General features: G+C 41.8%; 1 protein-coding gene across 10 annotated transcripts in view; it reads right to left on the bottom strand.

Annotated features, from left to right (window-relative positions):
• Positions 1–27,496, bottom strand: part of LOC125456086 (adhesion G-protein coupled receptor D2) — a 265,020-nt gene that overhangs the window by 234,006 nt on the left and 3,518 nt on the right. For all 10 annotated transcript variants that reach the window (XM_048538779.2, XM_048538785.2, XM_048538786.2 and 7 more), the window contains 7 exons: positions 18,810–19,451; positions 16,353–16,547; positions 13,582–13,667; positions 11,648–11,932; positions 7,017–7,128; positions 5,639–5,773; positions 3,869–3,974 (listed from right to left, as the gene is read on the bottom strand). In XM_048538779.2, coding sequence (XP_048394736.1) covers positions 3,869–3,974; positions 5,639–5,773; positions 7,017–7,128; positions 11,648–11,932; positions 13,582–13,667; positions 16,353–16,547; positions 18,810–19,451 — 1,561 coding nt within the window. The remainder of the gene's footprint in view (positions 1–3,868; positions 3,975–5,638; positions 5,774–7,016; positions 7,129–11,647; positions 11,933–13,581; positions 13,668–16,352; positions 16,548–18,809; positions 19,452–27,496) is intronic.

The following is a 27,496-nucleotide window of genomic DNA, read 5'->3' on the forward strand; positions in this document are numbered from 1 at the left end:
AATGGTTCGTGACTGGGAGGTGCAGTTGTTTAGTTCGAACGGAGCGTAGGTGTTCTGCAAAGCGGTCCCCGAGCATCCGCTTGGTTTCCCTAATGTAGAGGCGGCCACATCAGGAACAGCGGATGCAGGATACCACATTAGCAGATGTGCAGGTGAACATCTGCTCGATGTGGAAAGTTTTCTTGGGACCTGGGATGGAGGTGAGGGAGGAGGTGTAGAGGCAGGTGTAGCACTTCCTGCCATTGCAGGGAAAAGTGCCAGGTGTGGTCGGGCTGGAAGGGAGTGTGGAGTGGACAAGGAAGTCACAGAGAGAGTGGTCCCTCCAGAAAGCAGTGGGGTTGTACCTGAGGACGAGGGGTATTCTGTTTTGGTTGTAATTGCGGGGAGGGGGTGTGAGGGATGAGTTGCGGGAAAATGCGGGAGACACAGTTGAGAGTGTTCTCGACCAACACCTGGTTGGGGGGTGGGGGGGGGGGGGGGGGGGGGGGAGTAGTTGCAGTCCTTGAAAAACAAGGACGTCTGAGATGTACAGGTGTGGAATGCCTCATCCTGGGAGCAGATGTGGTGCAAAAGTGCTACACCTGCCCCTACACCTCCCCTCTCACCCCCATCCCAGGCCCCAAGAAAACTTTCCACATCAAGCAGATGTTCACCTACACATCTGCCAATATGGTATACTGTATCCACTGTTCCTGTTGTGGCCTCCTCTACATCAGGGAAACCAAGTGGAGGCCTGGGGACCGCTTTGCACAACACCTCTGCTCGGTTCATGATAAACAACTGCACCTCCCAGTCTTGGACCATTTTAACTCCTGCTCCATTCCTCAGACGACATGTCCATCATGGGCCTCCTGCAGTGCCACAATGATGCCACCCGAAGGTTGCAGGAACAGCAACTCATATTCCGCTTGGGAACCCTGCAGCCCAATGGTATCAATGTGGACTTCACAAGCTTCAATATCTCCCATTCCCCCACTGCATCCCAAAACCAGCCCAGCTCGTCCCCGCCTCCCTAACCTGTTCTTCCTCCCACCTATCCCCTTCTCCCACCTCAATCCCCACCCCCATTTCCTACCGACTAACCTCATCCCGCCCCCTCGACATGTCCATCCTCTCTGGACAGACATATCTCCTCCCTACCTCCCCCCACCTACAATCACCTTTACCAGCTCCATCCCTGTCTCTTTGACCTGTCTGTCTCCTCTCCATCTCTCTTCTCCTCTATTGATTTTCTATCTGCCTCCTCCTCTCTCCCTATTTATTTCAGAACCCTCTTCCCCTCCCCCATTTCTGAAGAAGGGTCCAGGCCAGAAACGTCAGCCTTCCTGCTCCTCTGATGCTGCTTGGCCTGCTGTGTTCATCCAGCTCTACACCTTGTTATCTCACATCCCTGATCATCCAAGATTCATGTAACTTGCCAGACCCATCTTCCTTCTCACTAAACTCGTATCAACTGCAATTTGAAATGCTCCCATATGGTGATGTGGATTTACTCAAACAGCCACCTCCAATAAAAATTCTCCAGTTCCTGCCTAATAATGTTGGAGTTCTCCTTCCCTCAAATTTGACACTTTCACCCGACGACTGCTGTTACCCCTATCCATCAGTATCTTAAAACTCACTGTATTATGGTCACAACTGCCGAAATGCTCCCCCACTGAAATTTCATTTACCTGACCAGGCTCATTTCCCAAACCCAAGTTTAGTATAACCCCTTCCCTGTTTGAACTGTTTACATACTGAGTCAAGAAACCCTCCTGAATGGTCCTTAGAAATTTTATCCCATGCAAAAATCCAAAAATCTGTCGACATATTCTCTCCTCTATCTCCCGCTGGCTGTTGGGAGGCCTATTGAATACCCCCAGCATTGTGATTTCACCTTTCCCATTCCTGAGCTCTACTCATACTGCCTTCCTGCAAGTCGTCTAATGTGTCTTCCCTCAGTACAGCTGTGAGATACTCCCCCACCCCTTTTACCTCCCTTTCTATCCCACCTGAAGCATTTAAAACTTGGAACATACAACTGCCAGTCCTATCCCTCTTTCAGCCAAGTCCCTGTAATCGCAATAATGTCATAGTTCAAAGTATTAATCAAAGCTCTAAGTTCATCTGTCTTGCCTATTATGCTTCTCACACTGAAACACATGCATTTCAGACCACCACCCCTGCTCTTTTCAGCAACGTTTCCCTACCTGTTCTTGTTCTTAGTAATGTTTGCCTTCGTAATGTTTCTACCTCTCTGTCAATTTCTGCATCGACTGACCTACTCTTCTGAGTCCCATCTCCCTGCCACACTCGTTTAAAGCCTCCCTAACCACTCTACCAAGTTACTCCCCAAGGACCTGGTCCCGGTCCTGCCCGGGTACAACATGTCCAGTTTGTACAGGTCCCACCTCCCCCAGAACTGGTCCAATGCCCCATTCATCTGAAACCCACCCCCACGCACCATCTTTTCAGCTGCATGTTCATCCTATATATCCTGCTGTTTCTACTCTGACAAGTTTATGGTTTTGGCAGTAATCCTGAGGTAGGTCCTACATTTCAACTTTCTTCCTAATTCTCTACATTCTACTTTTAGTACCTCATCTGTTTCTTTATCTATGTCATTAGTACCGATGTGCACCATAACCATTGGTTGTTCACCCTCCCCCTCCAGAACGTCTTGCAATCGCTCCAAGACATGCAGGACCCTAGCACCAGAGAGACAACACACCATCCTGGACTCTGGTTGGAGGCCTTAGAAATGCCTGTCTATTCCCCTTATGAATGAATCCACTATGACAATTGCATTTCTATGCCTATTTTTCTCTCCATCTGCAGCAGAGCCACCCACGACACCATGAATTTGGCTGCTGGCGTTATCCCCTGAAGGGCCATTCTGCTCAACAGTGTCCAAAATGGTATCTTTGTTTTGCAGTGGAATAGCCACAGGAGATTCTTGAACTGCCTGCTTAGCCCTCCTGCTCTGCCTAGTAGTCAACTATTCCCTTCTTGCCCGGGTAGTCTGAGTCTACGGTGTGACCAACTCATTCACAATCAACACAATGGGGCCTGCGTCACCACAGAACCAAACATCAGAAACGCAGCCCCGATAGCAGAATCAAGAACACGCAGAGCAGAACAGAGTTCAGAACAAATACTCTATCAAAAACTCCATGCCATGTACAGCGTTACAAATCAAACTTGCACTGTTGCTACTTTGCTCCATATCAGAAAACAAGCACTGCACTGACCAACATTATAATAAGTTAATACTTAATTAAAAAGTGAATTCTTGTGCAGAGTGGTATGATATCATGTACAAAAGAATGAAACAAAGACCTATTGGTCTCACTTTAACTCTATGTGAGATACTGGAATTGATTAGCAGGCATAAAGTTGTGGAATATCTTGTGACAGTTGATTTAATTGCAATGAACATTACATGATAGAATCAAATTTGACTAAGAAATAATTCTGAGCAATTATTTCAAAATTCCATATTTCAAATTAGTTTCCATTTTTTAACACAAGGTTTCTGATCCATTAAATAGTAAATGTGATTCAATATAATATATTCTCTAAACTGCTGCTTTCTTGGTTCAGCAATGAATTTTTTTCATCCTAGAAAGTCAACTATCTTGCATATATTATTCAATTCTTGTAGGCTTTGCTGAATAAAATGTGAAATATAATCAGAAATAGCTGCAAGTACTGAAAAGGCTGATCACCTGCTGCTTTGAACTATCTATTTTTCTTTCAGATAAAATCTGCTCCACCTATTTGTTCTCTATTTATAAAGCTCTTAATTCAAAATTGAAATATTATCCATCCAAGAACCATCTATCATTCGTAGTCAAAATTTCTTGTCATTGATTCTTATTCTTACCGTTTGTCTGATCTCCCAGCCAGTAATAAAGAGTCAGGATTCTGAGATGTCAAATGATACTCCACACTCCGGTAGTAAGCATTTATAAATATCAATTCACTGTACCCTAAAGAAATAAACACTTAATATTTCTGCAAATACATTACAGACGCAAAACAAATTCTGGATAGTCACAACGTGGACAAAAACCATGTAACTGTCCCAACAACTCAAGATAATACATTTAAGAAAACTGTACTTAGAGGAGAGTTCTGTGGCTAGGTAGTGTCATGTATAACCACATTCCTTGAGCTCCATATTAATCATGTAAATTTCTTTTGTTTAAAGGGATAGCACCTGTAAAACTGTGCTTTACTCTCTGTGTGCGGACACTTAATAGTCCTCACTAAAACTAAACAAAGGGGTTGGTTTAGAATTTCTTTTCCTCATCTTTGAAAATTAGCTGAGAAGAAAACTTCATATTTATTTGAATTATTTACTTAGTGGGGTCCAGATAAGTTGTGGAGTGTTAGGGTACGTTGGGCTGGGTGGGAGATATGGGGTCTGATGGGGGTGTCAATCCTGTGTGTGAATGGTTGGGGGAAGGGGGGTGTCAAAAGGTGGAGCAGAAATGGTGGCACAGGGTCCAGTTAAGGGGCGGGAGAGGTCAGGTTCAGGCGGGGGAGGAGCTGTCAGGTCTGGGGATAGGGAAGGGTGTGCTGGGTCAGGAGCAGGAGAGGGAGTGGTCTTCAGCGCACAGGGAATATGCGTGTTGAGTCCGGGAGAAAAAGGAATGTTGGGTTCATAGCAGTGGAGACCCCATGTTTTGTTAGAAAAAAGGAGTGAGAGGCAATCTAAGATAACAAGGTGTGAAGCTGGATGAACACAGCAGGCCAAGCAGCATCTCAGGAGCACAAAAGCTGACGTTTTGGGCCTAGACCCTTCATCAGAAAGGGGGATGGGGTGAGGGTTCTGGAATAAATAGGGAGAGAAGGGGAGGAGGACTGAAGATGGATAGAGAAGATAGGTGGAGAGGAGATTATAGGTGGGGAGGGGGAGAGGGGATAGGTCAGTCCGGGGAGGATGGACAGGTCAAGGGAGCGGGATGAGGTTAGTAGGTAGGGAATGGAGGTGCGGCTTGAGGTGGGAGGAGGGGAGAGGGGATAGGTGAGAGGAAGAACAGGTTAGGGAGGCGGGGATGAGCTGGGCTGGTTTTGGGATGCAGTGGGGGGAGGGGACAAACTGGGCTGGTTTTGGGATGCAGTGGGGGAAGGGGAGATTTTGAAGCTTGTGAAGTCCACATTGATACCATTGGGCTGCAGGGTTCCCAAGCGGAATATGAGTTGAGAGGCAATCTGATTGCCACCCCTTGGAAAGTCCAGAGCTGATAATGATCAAATGGGGAAGGACGGCTGCAATCTCCCTACCTGACCCAGTGGCACTGATGCTAACTGTAGCAATTACGTCTGTCTCCCAGCTCACATCAACTAACTCCATGTAGATTGGGACCCAATTCAAAACGCTGCCATATGTACAGTTTTCTACACAAGCCATTGCACAGGCAATGTGTTACTTTTTAAACATAATTCATGGCTCCCATAAGAAAAAGAATTTCCTACTCTTAACATTCAGCCAAGACAACATTAAGAAATATGCTTTGCAATTCTTTTTCTGTTTAGCTTACCTGGACCCCAGTAAATAAATAAATCGCATAAATATGAAGGTTGCTTTTCAGCAAATTTCAATGATTAAAAGCCCAACAGAAGTCACGAATAGTTAGACATCGCTTACCGGAAGTGAGAAGCTGGGATATCTCTGCATCAGGAACTTGAATTTCATCCGCTCGATTCCGAGCAGAGAGGCATTTTGGTTTGTAAACAAGGTCTTTTCCCACATCGGATAGCTGGCTTACTTTGAGCTGCATATCTGCAAGATTACATAAGAACAAGTTGATGAAAACGCTGCTTTTGTTTCTGCTCCCCCCCTCCCCTTCCTACTGTTTCAAAGTAATGGATGCTTTCCTAATTTTTGGATCCCACAGTTGTTGAGCACCCTCCTGCACTTCACCCAGTCAGTCATTATTTACATGTGAGCCATAGCACTGAATTTCATCTGTTTTATGACAGGGTGCATCAAAGCCAAGTCCATTCTGCCTTGGATCCATTCCTGTCCAAGTCCACCCTCACCTGTTGTCATAAGGAGTAGGAATCTATCTCATGTCTCTATTATTCTGCTCAATCTGTGTAACCCTTTCCTGTCTGATTCCTCCCTCACCACAAGAACATAGCAAACTGAGATTAATTATTGCTCCTCTTCTGCCAGCCCACAGAACATCAGGTCAATCAGCACAAATCTGTCATTGGCATATTTCTGTTACAAGACTTTGTTTCCTACTGGCCAAATTCATTGTACTATTGCAGAATTATATTTTAATAGTTGATAAATATATAGCACTCCTTTCACAGTCTACCAGACTACAAAATATAGTGAACAAAGCAGTTATCCCGCCTCTGGTAACTAAATCTGGCTTTTGTCAAGGATATATAAATTATGTCATTCTTCAATCTCTGCTTTATCTTCCAGGTGAAGGCAATGCACTGACCAAACCCAACTTCAAGATTGACAATTTGAATGAAATGGGCAACAGTAAACTATTGGGGAAAACATTTTCCACTGTTACATTTTAAAAATGTGAATTTTGCCAGAAGAAAATCGCACATCACCAGGAAATAAATCTACCTGTTAATGACAATTTGAAAAACTGGACCCTAAGCAATCAGGAGAGGAATCCCCAACATCAGAAGCACCTTAAACACAGCTCCTGATTAAGTTTCCTTGGCAGAAATTAGGGCGCTGGATATCAGCAGCAAGATATTAGACCAAAACCGAAAGAACTGTGGATGCTGGAAATCAGAAATAGAAACAGAAATTGCTGGAAAAGCTCAACAGGTTGAGCAGCATCTCTGGACAGAAATCAGACCTAACGTTCTAGGTCCAGTGACCCTTCCTCAGAATGGACCTAACACATTAATTCTGATTTCTCTCCACAGATGCTGCCAGGATTGCTAAGCTTTTCTAGTAATTTCAGATTTTGTGGCTAGATATCAGAGTCTGGTTGTACTTCCTGACAGTAAACACTTCAACAATCACACTAAAAGACAGAGCTTACCTATATTTTCTGTTGACAGTACAATACTTGGTCCAATAGTAAATAAAATATCAGACAGCTTCTCAGCAAGTATATCGACGCTGTGAATTATAACATAGGGTCCAGGGATCACCTACAAACATAAAGGTCATAATGTAAGCATTTTTTCTTCAGTAGATTAACTTATGAAGTTGGTTTCTCAAATCCCCCAAAATATTTAGTTGTCAAGCAACCAATTACTGAGGCAAGGCTTCAAAAGTTTATGAGTCAAGTTCATTGTAGACATCTCAGAACAGCTTTAAAAACGATTTTGGCTATTTTTAGTGATGGTAAACTTCATGCTTGAATTTAAAAATTGTTCCTCAACTAGTACCAAAATTATTCAAGCACATTGCAGCCAGTGTCAAGGTTTTGACTGTTGAGATGCAAACATCACGTGGGGCATTTTGGTTGAACTTCATGATGTTACTCAGAGAATTATGTTTCATCCCATCAGTGTCTGGCAGAGTCTGTGAAGGAGAAAAAACAGACTTAACGTTTCGGGTCCAGAACTGAGGAAGGGTCACCGGACCTGAAACGTTAACTCTGTTTTCTCCTTCACAGATGCTGCCAGACCTGCGGAGCTTTTCCAACAACTTTGTTTTTGTTCTTGATTTACAGCATCAGCAGTTCTTTTGGTTTTTATTAGGTTTTATCCCATGTTAGGTGATTGACTAAGTTAACTCCCAGTTATGAGTACCAAGAGAGTTTTTGAGTTGATTTCCATACCTTCTGTACCAGTCGCCGCTTATGCTGTTTGGCATGTAGTCGTTTAGCTTCACCACGTTGACACCTCATTTTCAGGTATGCCTGGTGCTACTCCAGTATGCCTTCCTGACCTCTTCATTGAACCAGGGTTGATTCCCCTGGCTTCATGGTAATAGTAGTGTGGGGTACGTGGTGGACCATTAAATTAGATTGCAAATGAATACAATTCTGTGGCTATTGATGGCCCGAAGCAAGGTTGAGCAGTCTGGAGTTTCTAGATCTGTTCGAAGATTATGTCATTTAGCATAGTGGTTTACCACACAATACAATGGAGTGTATCCTCAAGGAGAGGACAGGATTCTCTCCACAAGGGCAGTATGGTGGTACACGCTTACAAATAGTCATGAACAACGAGTCTGCGGCCAGCAGATTGGTGAGGTTGAGATCAAATATATTTTTCCTTCTTGCTGGTTCCCTCACAGACCCAGTCTCGTAGCTACGACCTTCTGGGCTCTGACCAGCTCAATCTGTCGTGCTGCTGAGCCACTCTCTGTGATGGACACTGAAGTCCCCCACCCAGAATATATTGTGTATCTTTGCTGCCCTCAGTGCTGAATGAGGATCAGCAGAAAGATTCCTGCTCATGCTTGACCTGATGCCATGAGACCTCATGGCATCTGGAGTCAACGTTGAGGGTTCAAACTCTGTCCCAAACACTGCGCTGCCACCTCTCATGGGTCTGTCTCATGACTGGGACATGATATACCTAGTGATGGTCATGATACCTCTAAGTTATGATATCATGAGAATGAATGCGTCAGTCTGTTATGTGACTAGTGGGGGATGGAGGGGGAAGCTCTCTGAAATATTGTCACAAGCCCGCAGGTGTTAGCAAGGGGAACTCTGCACAGTAAACTTGGCTGGGTTTGTCGTTATCATTTCTCATGGTTTGCTTGACGACAGGTGGTTTGTCAAGTTTCATTTCTTCTCTGAGACTCTGTCACAATTAACTAACTGAGAGGCTTGCTTGGCCATTTCTCAGGGCAGGTAAGACTCAGTTACGTTTCTGTGGGTTTGCAGTCACTTGTAGGCCAGTCCAGATGAGGATGGCAGAGCTCCTTTCCTAAAGCACAATAGTGAACTAGGTTCAGCCACAGGAAGTGTGTGGGCTGTGGCACACCCCTTAGAACATGGAACTATACAGCACAGGAACAGGTCCTTCAGCCCACGATGTTTGGGCAAACATGATGCCAAATGAAACAAATCCCTTCTGCCTGCCCTTGGTCCATATCCCTTCATTCCTTGCAGATTCACGTGCTTGCCTAAAAGTCTCTTAAATGCGCCATCATATCTCTCTCCACCATCACCTTAGGAGCGCTTTCCAGACTCCTACCACTCTCTATGTAAAAAAAACTTGCCCCTCACATCTCCTTTGAAATTTCCCTGTTTCACCTTGAGTGCATGCCCCCATGTTTTAAACATTTCGATTCTGGGAAAAATATTTTGAACATCAACACTATCGATGCATTTCATAATTTTATAGATTTCTGTCAAGTGTTCCCTCAGCCTGCACCGCTCAAGAGAAAACAACCTGAGTTTTTCTAGCCTCTCCTTATAGCTCACACTGTCTAATACAGGCAACAGCCTGGTAAACCTCTTCCAAATTCTCCACATCCTTCTTCTAATGTGGTGATCAGAATTGAACATAATACTCCAAAGTGTGACCTAACCAGAGTCATATAAATCTGCAACATGGTATCCTGACTCTTGTACGCAATTCCTCAACCAATGAAGGCAAGCATGCCAAAAGCCTACATTACCACCCAATATACTCGTGTGGCTAAGATAATGGGAACTGCAGATGCTGGAAAATCCAGGATAATAAAGTGTGAAGCTGGATGGACACAGCAGGCCAAGCAGCATCTCAGGGAGCACAAAAGCTGACGTTTCAGGCCTAGACCCTTCATCAGAAAAGGGGGATGGGGAGAGGGTTCTGGAATAAATAGGGAGAGAGGGGGAGGCGGACCGAAGATGGAGAGAAAAGGAGATAAGTGGAGAGGCGGAAAAACTGCTCGACGTCCAGTTTTTCCGCCTCTCCACCTACCTTCTTTTCTCTCCATCTTCGGTCCGCCTCCCCCTCTCTCCCTATTTATTCCAGAACCCTCTCCCCATCCCCCTCTCTGATGAAGGGTCTAGGTCTGAAACGTCAGCTTTTGTGCTCCTGAGATGCTGCTTGGCCTACTGTGTTCATCCAGCTCCACATTATTACTTGTGTGGCTACTTGCAGGGAGCTATGGACTTGAATCCAAAGATGCTTCTGGACATCAATACTGTTCAGAGTTCTTCCATTAACTATATACTTTTCCTTAACATTTAACCTCCCAAAATGCATCGGCTCACACTCATCCAGATTAAACTCCATCAGCCATTTCTCCACCCTTATCTGCAATTGATTGATGTCCTGCTGTATCTTTTCACAACCTTCTACACTATCCACAATTCCACCGATCTTTGTATTGCCTGCAAACTTACTAACACATGCATCTATATTTTCATCTAAGTCATTCATATATATCTCAAACAGCAGAGGTCCCAGAATAGATCTCTGCAGAACACCACTAGTCACGGTCCTCCAGCCTGAAAAATACACTTCCACCTCTACCCTGGGACTTCTTTGGGCAAGCCGATTCTGAATCCATGTGGCCAAGTCACTGTTGATCTCATGCATCTCAATCTCCTGGATGAGCCTACTCTGAGGGACCTTGACAAAAGCCTTACTAAAATCCATGCAAACAACATCCATTGCCCTACCCTCATTGATCACCTTCATCATCTCCTCAAAAAAACTCATTCAAGTTAGTAATACATGACATGCGCTGCGTAAAGCCATGCTGACTGTCGCTAATCAGGCCATGCGTTTCCAAATGTGTGTAAATCCTATCCCTAAAACTTCTCTTCAATAGCTTCCCAACTACCAATGCAAGACTCACTGGTCTGTCGATTCCTGGATTGTCAGTATTTCCTTCTTGAACAGAGGATCAATATCAGCTACTCGCCAGTCCTCAGGGACCTCTCTGGTGGCTAGCAAGGATACAAAGGTCTTGGTCAAGGCCCCAACAATCTCCTGTCTTGCCTTTTTCAAATAATCTGGGTTAGATAGCATCAGGCGCTGGGAGCTTACCACCTTAACACTCTTCAAGAGACCTAACACCACTTCTTTCTTGATCTCAAAATGCCCTAGCCTATTAGCATGCTCCACCCAAATCTCACTATCCTCCATATCCTTCTCTCGGGTGAGCAGTGATGCCAAGTATTCATTTAGGATCTCACCTTCTTCCCACTTTCGTCACTTGTAATTTATAAATTTTGTCAGAATTAAACTATCATTAAGGGAGTGCAATGCTCAGAGCTGAAAATAATCGTTTTCAATTTTGTAAAGCTGTTTGATGTAAACAGTGGAGCAAATGAGTACAGATGTCATCACATGTCAATAATATTCCTCTTCCTAACTTCAAAGTACATGGTAATAAACATTAAACATCATTCAAACAGTAAATGTCTATCAATACCTTCATTTTCAATTGCAAACACTAAAAAGTTAGCTTTGAAGTTTTCGCAATATTTTTAAAAGTTCAAAACAATGTTGGGTATGTATGTTAAGGATAACGAGAAATTTACAGAAAATGTAAGCAACCACCAGCAATACAAACATTTATTACCTAAGGCTACAATAATTCTCTAATAATGTTGAGGAATATATCTGCGGTCCAATCCGTTCACTCACAGAAAGGAAGACAGCTTCACAGAAGCTTCATATTAAAGGTTTTGATGACCAAAATTAAATATTTCAATGTTTAATTTTGTTTTATAGTATAATTACACTTGAAAAAGAAACACACTTTCACCTCAGATATTACAAGCCATTCCAGGGAATACTTGACATCTATGATTTTGCTCGCCAATTTAACGTAGTTAGTTGCCAAGCTCAAAACCGTTTCAGAATTATTTGCTTCATTTTCAAAATCCAGTTCGGCAACACTTCCAAGAAATCTCGTCAGTGCTAGCAAGTCAGCAGAGGTGAGTTTAGCATGACTTTGATCTGCAGCTTCAAACAACAAGCCAGTGATGTAGTTTGCAACAGACACGTTTTCTGGGTATTCGCTTTGGTTCAGCAGCAAATAATCTGCAATCTAAAGCAACCAACAAACAGAAATATTTGCAAATACACTACCACAACATGAAAAAATAACTGATTATACATACATATGTAAATGAACAAACTCTTATGCAAAACATCTTGAACTCTTACAATACCTGACTAATGCTTATCCTACAGTGAGAGTGGAGAACATAAAAGCGAGGAAATGTACAGAAGGACTATATAATTCTGAGAAAAAAATGCACAATTCTATTTAGTAAGCAAGAAGATAAAGATAACCCTACATGAATATTTCTTTAGCGTGTTTAGATTCTGGCAGATTAACATGCAAGATTGATACGGTTTAGAATCTCTTATGCTCACCACTAATAGCCTACTATCAGAGCAATCCCTGGCACATTCTTTTAAATGATCAGATTGTAAAACTGTTTCAGTTCTGTATGCCGGTAAGAACTTTTCCATTTCAAAACCATTTTGCCACAAAAACTTTGGTTTGGCAATTATTAGAAATTCAATAAATGACAGAGCACCCATGGAGATTTAATATCAGAGACTAGACTCAATTCAATATAATGAATCAATTTGAAAGCATGACAACTAGCTCCCATAAATATTAACTTTTATTTAGAAACAGTCTATTTTGATGCAACCGTGATGATGTCAAATACACAATTTTAAGTCTGGAAGCTGACATTGGACACTTTAAAAAGTTCTTCTTTTTAACCAAAACAAGGGCAGTGACGAAATTTGAGAAAAAATGCTACTAATTTACATAGCTATTTCATCCACTTAGTACTTCATTGGGATACAGATATAGAGCCTGTGAAGATTTTAACCAGAGACAGTAAGTACCTGGAGGCATATACCTAACTTTCTTTCTATGTAATCGAAAATGGAGATTCATGGTATGCAATCATGAAATAACAAACTTTGCAGAAGTTAACCGCTTGGACAAAATACCTTTATGTTTCTTAAGATGACTGTGCAGACTGGTGCTAATCAAAACTACCTTTTGGAATATACAATGGATCTTGAACTGCTGAGAGCAGTTCAAGAGAATTTATGTAACCAAACTAGTTTTGTGGGTGGATTTGAACTGGAAAAATGAGCAATTAGCAGGATGGGAAAGCTGCTCATTCCCCATCTCCATACAAGATCTCACAGTGTCTGCTCGATTTGATTGGTGCCTGCATCCTGGTAGCAGACTAAGAACTTTTATTGGAAGATTTTAGTTTCCACAGCAGCATTTCTAGAAAGCAGAGAGAACATCAACTGCAACCTTAAAATGTCAGCTGAGGATCAACACTTTTGGATAGCTTCAGCCAGATCACACCCAGTGAACTCTTAGTGAATGAACTTTAACTTGGCTAAAACTAACATTCCCTCCTCTGTACTTAGTGATTTCGCAGGCTTGGGTTAAACTGTTTACTTGGATGTGTTTTATTGTACTAATCCCTTGCATGTTAACTCAAGAAAACTCATCTGGTTTGTCGTTTAAGCACTGAACCAAATGTATTCATTGAATCTGTAAATGTAATTCAAAAAGATTCAAATCTCTGATATAACGAAACAGTCGTGGAAGAGAAGAGGCACTACTCCATATATCCTCACTGGGTCAAACACTACTCTCTTCTCCAACAAATGGACATTTTGAGAAAATGACTCCAAACAAATACTTACTGAAATACCAATGGAATTTGCCTTAACTTGTAGGAAAAATGGAGAGGGTGGCAGAGAAGACAAGTCTTGCATTTGTTCATATATATCTGAAAGGACAACAGAAATACTGGAATATTTTTACAAGCTGTGATAGTATACTGGTAATTAGGAAAAAAAAAACAAATAGAAATCCACCTGAACATTCCAAGGTTTTCTTGAATGTTTCTGGAACTTGATAGAGACAGTGCCAGCCATCTCTTGTTCCAGAATAATGGTAAGTGGACAAAATGGTCCAGATTATGAGGCAGTTAGCATCAAGATGATGATCGAAACAAACAATTAGATTGTTGAAGTTTCGGCACTGTAAATATAACTTTCCTTTAATGTAACAGCAACTTTAGTATGTTTGAAATATAGTGAAAATAATCCAAGAATGAATTAAATTCCTGTCCACAAAAGTTTGTTTTGTGATATTGTCAGACTTCAGCTCCTGCCTTTTCTAACATAAAATTGCTGGCTCTATAGCAGTTCGTTTCCACAACTCCCAGTAAGTCAGTCTATTTGGCTAAGAAACCCTGATATTGCAACTATTTTATCTTTCTCATTCCTCAAACTACTACAAGATTTTCTGCTTCTATCCCCACTTTGTCAAAAAACAACTCAGTCATGACACTCCTTTGCAGTGTTATGATCAATTGACGAGAAGCTATGAAAGTTTCATTATCATAGATTTTCCTGAATGGTTTCCAAGCTAAATGCTCCTCAACAGGAACATCAAAAGCACATGTCCACAGAAGAATCATCTAGCACTATAGAAGTTAATCTCCAAGACAGTTCTCAATAACTTGTTGTTGTGTCAGTAAATTGTCTTTGTCCAAACCAAGTGATAAATGCAAGCCAGAAAGTTTCCTCCAAGACTTCATTCTGGAATGCTACAAGTCTAGAATAGGAACAGAAATCAATTTACGCAGTTCAGTCTATCAGAATTACAAATCTCCTTCTGAAGCTTCAACTGATGTCCCAAATACAGAGAAACCGGAAAGCCACCGCACATGGGCAAAATGTAGTGGCTAAAAGCTGACAATGTGGATGAATGTTTTTATTCTTCACTATAAAATGTACAGTCCATCAGGAACATGATTCAATAATTTGGAGTAATCGCAATCTTGTGAAAGAAGCAAGTTTCTCACCACACAGCTCAAAATTGGAGAAGCAACCCTTGAAATATTCGAAATTATATAATGTATATTACGATGTTGGAAACTAGTAAAATATCAGATCAGCTACTAAATTAGTTGTTTCTACACAAAAGGCAAACACTGGATCCTGATGCATGTTCTATCCTTATTTGCTTCAGCACAGGCCCTGGCGCGAGGGGCCTTCTGATATTTTAAGGTGTTAGAGTAGATTTGTAGCTCGGGTTGTGGATGTTGTAGTTGGTTGGTTCACCGAGCTGGTTCGTTCTTTTTCCGCAGACATTTCATTACCCTGCCGGGTAATATCATCAGTGCAGCCTCCGATGAACCACTGACGTGTTTTCCACGAACATCAACTGGCTGCAAAATAGACACGCCCAATACTCACACAACTCTATCCACAAGGATAACGAAAACCACAAATTCGACTGGGATAACACCAGGACAAGCAAAGCAGACACAAGCACAGGAGTGCCTAGAAGTCTGGTACTGTACGAAGAAAGCCATCAACAAACACATAGAGCTCGACCCCATATCCACTCCACTGTGAAAGAAAACCCGAAGTGAGGTAATCCAGCTCAAAGGACTGCAGAGTTCAAATACCAGGCAGGAAAACACAACAACTCTTCATCAGAGGTTGCACTGATGATGTTAGCCAGCAGGTTAATGAAACGTCTACAGAACAACGAACCAGCTTGGCAAACCAACCAACCACAACTTCTGATATTTGCCTAGGTGGCCATTCTTGAAATGTGAGTCTTAAAAATGGACAGGAATTTATTATTTGATTCCAGAGGAGTACTTAAATCTAAAACAACACTGCTCAACCAAGGTTTAATGTTACACACGTGCAGCAGGACACACAAATCAGGGACAGGAGCTCTGGGCAATTTTACTTTCTGAACTGAAAAATGCTGAGGCCCACTGTAGCACTCCAACTCTTCAATGGAGGTCAGCTTTTGCTCAAGAGTTTTCTCTCAAGTGCAGCAAAAGTTTATTTCAATGTACGCTGTCGAATATTTATAAAACAGCACTGTCTGCTGACCGGACCATGGCTCATTCTTATTCTAGCTGGTCTCTTTCCCTAGTCTCACAGGCTCCAGTTGAGTCCTGTTTGTACCACATGTAATCATTTCAGCATTTGCGACTGCAGAAAAAGGGGAAATGACTGCCTAGGGAAACTCTGGTGTGATGGAAACAGAAAGAAGGGAAAACCCAGGGTGGTAACACAATGAACACAGCAAGCGAAGAGAATGGTGCCAGCATGTGGTTACAAAAGAAAAGAGCAGACTGTCACAGATTTTGACTGGCTTCTATTCATAACTATTGTGTGCTTTATTACCATTCAGTAGAAATAAACATGAAACTGTTTTGTATTTTTTCATATCTGCTTTTAATTTTATACAACCCACTGAATCTCCTGTTGACCAAATCAAGTGACACATAATCTATACAATGTCTCATCTTGCCACTCACCCAGCCAAAAATAAGCAAGGCAATCATACATAAAGAAACAAGCAAATGAATATACTTTTTTGGTGAGGATCACTCACAGCAATGTGCATTTAAAGTTTAATATTAAAAATATAAATTTACCTTTGTCATATCGACAGAGTGCTTCTTTCTGTTTTGAGCAGACTTCTGATTTCCAAGCTCCAGTTAATGGCTCAAAGGCTACACATTCTCCTTTATTAACTGGGTGACTGACATCTGACGAGATGTTGTGAAAATGAGGCAAAGTTCCATCCACCCACAAAATGTCAAATGGTTCAGTGACTTGGAATCCATCACCTACATTGGGGATAAAAAAAATTCAGCCACATTAAGTCACTGTCACAAATCCTTGCATCATCAAAAGACACAGCAATTGCCACTTACGTGGAGATAAACGATGGAACAAAAGTACTGCTCACTTGCTCACAAAGTTTTCTGACTATACTCTGTACATGTCTGTTCTAGAGAGATCCCGCTCACAACGGATTCCATTGTGTCTAAGTAGAAAACAATGGGAAGGCATGAGGTCTCAGATCCCTCCCTCATCTCTCGCTGGAATCATTTTGGCTTTCTGCTTTTCAGTATTTGCGCAAAAGACATGAACAAGAAAAAATACAAAATTATCATCTGCGATCCGATGTCCCCAACCACTATTTTCTTATCGTGAAATGTACTCTTCCATTCCTGAGAACAAACTTTCTTTGGAATGAAAGCACTGACAGATAAAAGTATTTTTTTCATAGAACCTACATGTCTGCGCAGTAGTTTAATTCCTGTGATAGTAGGAACTACAGATGCCGGAGAATCCGAGATAACAAGGTGTAGAGCTGGATGAACACAGCGGGCCAAGCAGCTCCTTTGATGCTACTTGGCCTGCTGTGCTCATCCAGCTCTGAACTTTGTTATCTCGGTTTAATGCCGGACTATGCTTTTTCTTACCACTGGGGAGCAGTCCTCTCCATTATTTCAGTTCTACTGATAACTCCACGGAGCTTAACACAACTGCAAGAATTTAAATGATGAAAATGTAGAAAACCGTTACGTTATTTGAAAACCATTTTTACCCTCAACTAATATCTATTAGCACGCCTTCAAACACTGGCAATTTCACATTGACTTTAAAGGCTAAAAAAAACTCATTTAAAAAAACTCAAAGATTTACTGCATTCACTTCAGTAGAACTTTGTGAATTATATTATCTCTAACAGCTCTGATCACATTCACATCCAGCAATTTTTCAAATTAATTAATAAAATTTCAATGAATGCGAATATATTCCAAGTGCACCACTGGGTTTTGTGGTGCAGCGGTAGTGTTCCTAACTGTGGACTGGAAGGCCTGTGTTCAAGTCTTACCTTCTCCTGGGGTGTGTCATAACGTACCTGAACAGTCATACAGCTTGGAAACAGACCCTTTGGTCCAACAAGTCCACACTGACAGTTCATTCCACATATGAACCACCCACAGTGTGAAAAAGTTGCCCCTCAGGACCCTTGTAAATCTTTCTCCTCTCACCTTAAAATTACGCCTTCCCGTTTTGAACGTCCTCACCCCAGGAAAAGACCCTTGCTTTTCACCTCATATGTGGTCCTCATGTTTTTATACACCTCTACATGGTCATCTTTAGATTCTTTGGCCAATTACAGATGTTGTTTGATTATAAACCTCTATAAAGGTCATTCCTCAACCTCCTAAGCTCCAGTTTAAAAAACAAGTCCCAGTGTTTCCAGGCTATTTTTACACCTCAAACCCGCCATTCCCAGCAACATCCTGGTAAATCTTTTCTGAACGCTCTCCAGTTTAATAATATCCTTCCCATAACAGGGCGACCAGAACTGCGCGCACCAAAGTCCTGTACGACCTCAACATGACAGCCCAACTCCTTCCTATCCGCAAAGATCTCAGCAGTGAAAACAATCGTGCCAAATGCCTTATCACCCCGACTACCTGTGACACAACTTCCAAAGAACTGTGTACCTGAATCCCTGGGCCTCTCTGTTTGACATTAGCCGTACCTTTTGTTGTGTATGTCGTGTCCTGGTTTGCATGACCGAAATGTAATACCTCACATTTATCCAAATTCAACTCCATCTGCCACTCCGTTCCAAGTGCATAGTGGCTTCAGTTGTCTGTCCGTTCCCACGAATTCGATAACTCCTCAGGAATGCTTTCTAATTCTGTAATCACTTTTAAAACTCCTTCATTAAACGAGGGAAAGCTAATTAAATAAGAGAGTTCAGAGATACCAGCTCGGAGCAGCGAGCCTGCCCACTGGGATGAACCCAACAACCTTCTACAGTGATCAGAGACAATGGGAACTGCAGATGCTGGAGAATCCAAGATAATAATGTGTGAAGCTGGATGAACACAGCAGGCCAAGCAGCATCTCAGGAGCACAAAAACTTTCTACAGTGAAAGGCTTTACGACTGTTTAAGCCCTAGAAAACCCAAATTCCACCACTTTTACTGTACACGAATGTACCAAACAACCCCTCTCATACAACACCGCCTTGAAACTAAATGCAGTCGCCCAAGTAAAGGCCTTTTGGGGCAAATTACCTTGACACTGTGAAAATCCTTCGTGGACCTGCACCGACGTTTCAATTTCAAAGGTGGAAATGTTCCATTGGAAAAATAATCCCAGCGGAACAACCAAACAATCTTCCACGAAAGATCGGATCTCGTCAGCGTTCAAAACACGATCCCAGATGTGGAGCTGGGTAATATTCCCCACGAAAGATTCGTCCTTCTTAAATGACCCACCAAACGTGTCCTGCTCTTGGCCGATGATGAAAACGCCGCCGGCTCCGATGTTATCTGAAACGTGAAGCTGCTCTCCAGATGAAATAACTGAGCCGTCCGCTGCAATGGCCCAGCCCCCGCCCTGGCTGGTCCACCTCACACACAGATGATGCCACCTTCCATTATTGTCCACTGCCTGTGAGTAAGGACTGTGAACACCATGGACGAGCAGCGCCAGCTGAATCCGCCGCCCGCGGACGATGTTAGCACGGAGCTGGAACTCATTGATAAATGAAGGGATCGAATAGGAGAAGACAGTGGAAACTCCCACGTAAGTCGAGTCGAACTGCACCTGAGCGCAGACGGTGACCGAGCGCAGCTGAGAGAACTGCTTCAGAAGCTTGGCGTATTTGGTGTCAGTTCTGCCAGAAAATGTCAGAATGTGTGATCCAAAAGTACCTAAACAGATGAAGAGAAATGATGACGGTGCTCATTGCTAACATTTCTCCCGTTTTCTAGGTTTACCTCGAATAAAAGTGAATTGAAATAGCTGCAACCTTTTTCAGAGGACGTGTCAAATTCAATTCCTTTATACTTCAACAAAGCAGTTTGGCTTACAAGTTGAACTCCCTTATCCAAAGACATATACTTACTTTTTTGTGAAGTTCTCTTTGAAGTATTCACTGTACAACAATAATACCCACAGGCATAGAGTGTTCTGATTAAGAAATAATGTCAAAAGAATCAGTGGATAATAATTGGTTTTAAATGGCTAATAACAGGAAGTACAATTTAAAGAGAGGGGAATTAATCTTAAATTAGATGACCCAAGATCAATATTTTACAGTATATTGAAATAAATGGCTCTCTGTAAACATTTTTTCCCATTCTTATGTAAACTGTCGACCTTATCACAAGGGAGCACAATCGAGTAACTTATAAAAGGATTTTAAAATACAACTCTTACATTGACAAGGATTCATGCAGAATCAAATACTATCAAGCTCATATTAATTACATTACATAGCAAGTTCTATACACATATTTGATAAAAGCTCTGTCCATCCCAGATTTTTTTTAAAGAGGAAACTTGATCAACAAAACTCATGAATGGGCACTTTATGTTGTCATCTTACAAAGCCCTATAAATTATTGATAAACAATCTGAATTGCTTCAACTAAACAGGTTAGCATCCTCAAAAGAACAGCACATGCATGTATAGAGTCCAAGAAAGCTAAGGGTTTGTTTTGAACTTCACTGGCCTTTACTTACATGACAAGGCAGATTCTATCTCACTTACAATTTCAGTTCAAGTGGAGTCATAATACCTTTCTCATATAACAACATACAAATGTAGACTGGGTACAGCAGAGAAAGAGGCCATTCAACTCGTCCATGCCAGCTCTATGCAAGAGCAACTCAAACAGTCCCACTCACCACCTCTTTCCATAGTCATGCAAACTATTTCCGTTCAGGGGTTTCATCAATTCTCTATCTGAAGCCACGACATTTTCAGACAACATGGCATAGAGCTGGATGAACACAGCAGGCCAAGCAGCATCTCAGGAGCAGGAAAGCTGACATTTCGGGCCTAAGGGTGTAGGCATCATGATAAAGTTTTCACATTTTTTGTAAAGTATGGTGCTTCATTGACTACAAAAAACTGAAAACCTATTTCTAGAATCCATCAGAAATGCTGCTCCACAGCCAGCATGAGAACATGGTGATACTAATTTAGAATAACTAGCCATCTTCCTTTCAGTCTACCCCAGTATGTCTTTTTCTTTTGACCTTACTTAAATGTGGACTAGCGTATTTTCATAATACACAACAAGAACTTGAAACTTAAAAATTTGAATGAGCAAGCGTACAACCTTTAACATCATTAAATCCTTATCAAGTACCTGGCATTGCCAGCATCAGAAGAAAGGTAGAACATTTTGTTGTTCAGGGGTAAAAGTAAATTAATAGTTGTGTTCTACGTTAGATTAGTTTTAATTCGTAGTGTTTCAGATAGCGACAGAAGTAGCTACATTTTCCCTGAAAGCTGCCACCCAGGTGGATAGAGTTGTTAAGAAGGCATATGATGTGTTAGCTCTCATTAATAGAGGGATCGACTTGAAGAGCCGTGAAGTTATGCTCCAGCTATACAAAAGCCTGGTTCGTCCACAGCTATTGTGTCCAGTTCTGGTCACCTCATTACAGCAAAGATGTGGAGGCTTGGAAAAGGTGTAGAGGAGATTTACCAGGATGTTGCCTGGAATGGAGGGAAGGTCTTACGAGGAAAGGTTGAGAGCGCTAGGGCTTTTCTGTTTAGAACAATGAAGGATGAGAGGCGACTTGCTAATGTGTACAAAATGAGCTGAGGTATAAACAGAGTAGACAGCCAGAGACTTTTTCCTAGGATGGAGATAGCTATTACGAGGGGGCATAGTTTTAAAATGAGTGGAGGTAGATATGGGGGAGACATCAGAGGGAGGTTCTTTACTCAGAGAGTGGTAGGGGCATGGAATGCATTGCCGGAGAAGGTAGTGGAGTCGGCCTCATTAGGGGCATTTAAGTGGCCATTAGATAGGCGTATGGATGATAGTATAAGGTAGGGGTGGAGGTTAGGTAGACCTTAGGTTTAGGGTAAAAGTTCAGCACAACATCGTGGGCCAAAGGGCCTGTACTGTGCTGTACTGTTCTATGTTCTATGTTCATTTTGTTAAATGTGTTCTTTAAATCCAAATTTAATCACAAAACTAATTACACCATTATTAAATTTTTTTGGTCTTCATTACTCAAGACCCTGAATCAAATGTACACTGGACTCTCTAAACATCAATTGTAATCATGCTCCGTATCTTAAACGGAGTCTGTGTAGTCTTGAAGTATAACCCTGCTTCTGTAATCTTCTGTATTGCCTCTATGCTGTAACATAATAAGGTCATATGCAACTTTTACCATTTGTTTAATAAAAAGCAAATCCTTACAAATACCAATGGCCACCAGTTAAAACGTCCCCAGCAGATGGGGAAACAAATAATCACTGGTAATGTCTTCGATTTAATGAGGAACTCTCATGAATTAAGTAAGTATGAGACATTGAACTCAGGATGTCACCTATAATGACATTACAGCATACATCATTCATTCCTGAATTATTGAATAAAGAAGATACTTTAAAATGTCATATTATCCTAGTGAGAAATGATAAAAAGAACCGAAACAACACATAATCCAGAAGAATCTTACGAACAACTTACATGTTAGGGAACTAATCAGGAAAGATTAGGAATGATACTACCAGAAGGTGACTCTACTTTTAAAAGAAACCAGTCTGGAATTGAGAACATGCACAAGTTTAGACAAGCAGAGATTGACCTGAACAATTTCTATACTTTTCAGTCCCTTGAGTTCGGTTTGCATTCAGGATGTCTCTGATCCTGCCCAGGGTATAGTGAGTAGTCAGTGTTCTTAGTGAGGCAGTATGCACAAAGGAAACAGAAGGTGAAATGTATAAAGAATACTGTAAAACTCAGGAGGTCTGGCAGCATCTATGGAGGAAGAAACAGAGTTAAAGTTGAGCCTGGTTTGACTCTTCTTCAAAACATTCTGAATAAAAAGAGCTCTGCTTTTAATAGACAAAATGTAAGCTTGTCAACACAACATATGAAGAAAATATTGGAAATTGAGATCCAATATTCCTTTGTGAATAAATTGAGTCTATTGCCTTATTAAATACCCATTCTTTTGTACTGGTTTGACAAACTTAATAAATTCTGTGAAACTTGTAACCATACTTGCACCTGGGATAGGCAGGGCTAGGCAGGATTAATATACTCTAGTTTGGCTGTCTCAACCCAGTCTGCAGTTATAGCTGACTTACGGCTTACAATTAAAAGTGAAGAAAACCCCAAAATCTTACAAAATTGGCACCCGAAGCTGGGACAAGTTTAGTGCATGAACGAAGTGGGCTGAAACAAGTTCCAAGGTTGTGGGAGCTATTGTGTGGAGCGTGATGTTTCGTTCTTGCAGAGAAAAGGCTGAGAGAGAGAGAACGGTGGATCAAACTGACCCAATGGAGTCTTTCAAAAGCACACATAATGTTGCATGAAGCTAATGGGATGAAATGTCTTTGAAGATATTCCGAGTAACAAGGGACAGTAAAGCCTCCTGCAGAGGTGCAACATGGTTTGTTTTGCAGTCGTCATTCTGGCTGAAAACGGGTGCATGAGAAAAAGGGTTAGTGTTTGTAAATTTCCAGGAAAAGCTGGAGACATTGAATTTGTAGTTTAGTGTTCTGTTTGAGGATGTTTTTCTACGTATTCAGAGTAGGGTATATCAAAGAGATCAAAGCTGCATGTTGGGTTTAAGCGGACTAGGTTTGCAACTGTAGTTTTTTTTCTCGTGAGGGACAGAGGCGAAGTAAATGTTAAAGACGGTAGTTAAAGTTGGATGTAATCCACAGTGAGTTTGCTCCATGTCCAAAAGAATAGCGAAAATCTTGAGAGAGAGTTTGCTATGTTTCTATTGTGCGCTTTATCGCAGCATTCCGTTTAATTTTGTATAAACCATTATTCATTGTGTCACTGACAGAGGAATGATATAATGGGTGCTGAGGTGTTTAAATAAAGTTGATCTTCCAAGAAGGAGAGACAAAAATAAGAGGCCAGGCAAGGATTGGCGGGGGCCGGGGCGGGGGAGGTCAGACAGTAGTGAAACTCAATACAATGTTTCTTTTATTCATTCATGGGATGCAGGCACTGCTGGCTCAGCCAACGGTTATTGTCCATCCCTAATACCCCTGAAGAGGTGGTGGTTCACTACATTCCGGAACCACTGCAGTCCATTTGAGGCCAGGTCTGAAAGCCTGATATTCTCAACTTGTTACTTCTTTATTTGTCTGATTTATTCCTATGACCTATAATGCTGGACTAGTTAATTCTTTAGTTTTTTTCGTTGTTTCCTAAGAATTTGATCTTAAGTATCTGAACCTGGATACCTTTGTACCTGAGATGGTGTTGTAATGCAACAGCTACCTTTCGCTGTGCTTATTTGAGTATATGTGACAATAAAGCTAATTCATTTCTGTTTGGTGCAGCTAAACTACAATGCTGTTAGGAAATGTCTCATAATTGGGTAGACAGGTCCAAGACAGATGGTGATGTGCCTGATATTTTGCTCCTCATCCCCATGAGGACAAGATCATCAAAGTGGCTGGAGAGGACAGAAATCACTCATGTGGGGCTGCCCAATACTCCATATGAAGGCAACCCAGTAAGCTTCATTGTGCTGTGTTGTGTTGTTGCCCCTTTCTCTGAGTGAACCAATAAAGATGCTCAAGCATCTATTCATATTGCACAACTCTCCTTCCGTATGCAGCCATCAGTGATACACAAACACTCGCCACCCCACAGGGGCTAGCCCCTCAGCCCAACACCACCACCTCCAACTCGGAGGAAGAAGCCACAGAGCCCTCAGAGAATACATTGTCTTCTTCAGCTCCCTCCGCTAACTCAGAGACTTGCACCTCAATGAGATTAGACTCAGGAGCACATATCTTGTACCTTCTCCTTCATTTCCAATAGTGCACTGGCAGGAGAGTCAGAAACTACAGGGACACACACTTCACAGAATTAGCAAAAGATCTAGGAGAAAAATGCACAGTAACTGTTTAGGATGATCTAGAATGCATTTCCCTAAATGGTAGCAGAAATGATTGGGTAGATGCCTGAAAGAAAATGTTTATCAGACAATAAATAAAGAGTCAGAGAGTGGAACAAATTGCCTTGATCTTTATGAACATCTGAAATAGGAACAGAAGTAGATCACTTTAGCTATCTTGTGTGGTTCAAATTCCACATCCCTATCTATCCCTAATGACTCCTGATTCCTATGCCAAGAATCTATCCATCTCTGGTATAAGAATATTCAATGGCACCACCTCCACCACCTTCTGAGGCAGAGCTCCAAAGTTGCTCAAGCCCTGAAGAAAAAAAAACACTCCTCATTTCTGCCCTGAAAACTCCCTTTGTGGGATATGATTGTCACTGGCCCTAGCTGCCCTTCAGAAAGTGATGGTGGGCTGACTTCTTGAACTGTTTCAGGTCACTGCGCCATTAGAGAGGAATTTCCATGATTTTGATCAATGAAACTAAAAGGAAGAAACAAGAAGAGACATCACTTCCACATACACCTTGTAAAGACCATTCTAGATGTTATGCACAAGAATTCCAACAATGATTTCCCTTTGACAAAACTGTACTGACTCTTCTCGATTGCATCTCGGTTTTTCTAAGTACTCAACTATGATGACTTTAACGAGCGATTCTAACACTTGCCCCACAACAGATATCAAGCTATGGTTTCCTGTCTTCCCCTTCGCCTTTAATAAATGGTTTACATTTGCTACTTTCCAGTCCAATGGGATTTGTCTGGAATCGAGGGATTTTGGAAAACGTACACCATTGGACAAACTACCTCATTATGAAATTCTTTTGTGACTCTAGGGTCAAGTCCATCTGAATCTCAAGACTTGTCATTCCATAGCTCCATCTGTTTACTTAGTACCAGCTCCCTCATGATTGTAACTTCACTATGTTCCTCTATCTCATCAATGTCCTGATTCACAATTATTAATGGAATGCTTTTTGACTTCTTTTTAGCAAATGCAAAAGCAAAAATTTTATCTGTCATTTCCTTATTCTCTACTATTAACTATGTTCTCACTGTCTAGAGGACCAAAATTCCCTCAAATAAACGAAGAACTGCATATGATGAAGGCTTGAAGCAAAAACAGAAATTGCGACAGAAGCTCAGCAGGTCTGGGAGCATGTGCGCAGAGAGAAACAGAATTAATGTTTCAAGTCCAGTGACGCTTCTTCAGAAATGGTTGACTCTGGTTAAATGGAAATGTTAATTCTGTTTCTCTCTGCACAAATGCTGCCAGACTTGGTGAGTTTCTCCAGCAACTTTTTAATGCCCTCTCTCTACTTAGCATTTTTCTCCTTTTGAATGCCTGTAGAAACTCTTGCTCTCTATTTTGACATTCCTAGCTAGCTTTCTCTCCGATTCGAACTTCTCACTTTGGAGTGACTGAGAAGTCATTCTCTGCTGTCTCTTATATTCTGACCAATCATCTGACCTGCCACTCAAAGGGCTGACACCGGCATGACAGACCAAATGGCCTCCTTCTCTGTTCAACTTGATAAACAAATATCCATGTTACAAACCCACCTTGGCACTCATCTCGGCCATTTTTGATTGCAAACACAAAATCCAACCAGCTTAACTCTGAAATGTGTAGAATCAAATGATCATATCTAACTTTATTTGACAACATTCTTGTTAAACGTTTTGAGACTCAGATGCAGTAGTAGTCATCCACCAGCTGGAGAAACCCCTAGGTTTTCTGTGGGAGACCCAAAGCAATGATTTGGTCAACAGGCACTTTCCTGGCCAGCACTGGTCCTCCTGTCAGATTAACACTCCAGTCAGGCAGAAGTACTGTGGCAGGCTTCCATTGTCAGCAATGTCACCAGGAGCTCCATGTCTGATCTTTGGACCGTACAGTCAGGCAAGGAGGCCTGAATTGGAATTCACCAGGACGTTTGGAGAGAGCTGGGGGAGAAGCAGTCTGTTTGCAAGTTCCCAGGGGTGGCTTTAATTAACACCAGTTTCTCATGCTAGTTTGCTTGAAGGAGCAAGGGAACAGACCCCCACCCACCCACCCACCAACCAATCAATCAAACCCCACAAAAGCCACCTCCAGTAAGCCACAGGCAAACCCAACAGGGTGTGCTGGGCAGACTTGGGGAGAAAAGGAGACTGATGTTAAGTCATGATAATGAGCCATCATTAAATTCCAGTGGGCCTCTGGATAACTGGCCCTATGTAACTCATTAACGTTCACTAAAATCTTGTGAAGCTCAGAAAGAGGCAGAAATTCTGTGCTTCATGTTACAAGAAAGAGTGGAGCAAGGCAAAGCAAAGCAACCCCAAACATTTCCAGCACCAGAGGAAAACCACTAGATGTGTTGTACTTGGACTTCCCAGAAGGTGTTCAACAAGGTACCTTGCAAAAGTTAAGTCATTAGATAAGAGGCCATAATTTTGGAGGTAAGGTATTGACAAGAATAGAGACGGGGGAAGAGACAGCAAGTGGGGATAAGGAGTTACTTTTCAGCTTGATGTCCTGTGAGGTTCCACAGGAATCAGTGCTGGGATCATAAATGTTAACAATGTACGGTCATTCCTCCGTATCCATGAGTGTTCCATTTCTGAAAACCCCCAGCAATGCTGAAATTTGCAAGTGCAGAATTTGTTCAAAAGAAGATTAAAAGTAGGTTAAAATCATGGATATGGGAGTTTATCCTGTGGATGTTGAATTTTGTCACTTATTTTTTGGCATGAATATGCAAATTTGTGATTTGTGATTTATGATTTTATGGATACAGATGATTTACTCCATATTAATGACTTGGCAGAAAGAAGTGAATGTGCTGTAGCCAAATTTTCA

The sequence above is a fragment of the Stegostoma tigrinum genome, chromosome 8 (assembly GCF_030684315.1).
Source record: "Stegostoma tigrinum isolate sSteTig4 chromosome 8, sSteTig4.hap1, whole genome shotgun sequence".
In the NCBI taxonomy this organism is placed as follows: Eukaryota; Metazoa; Chordata; class Chondrichthyes; order Orectolobiformes; family Stegostomatidae; genus Stegostoma; species Stegostoma tigrinum.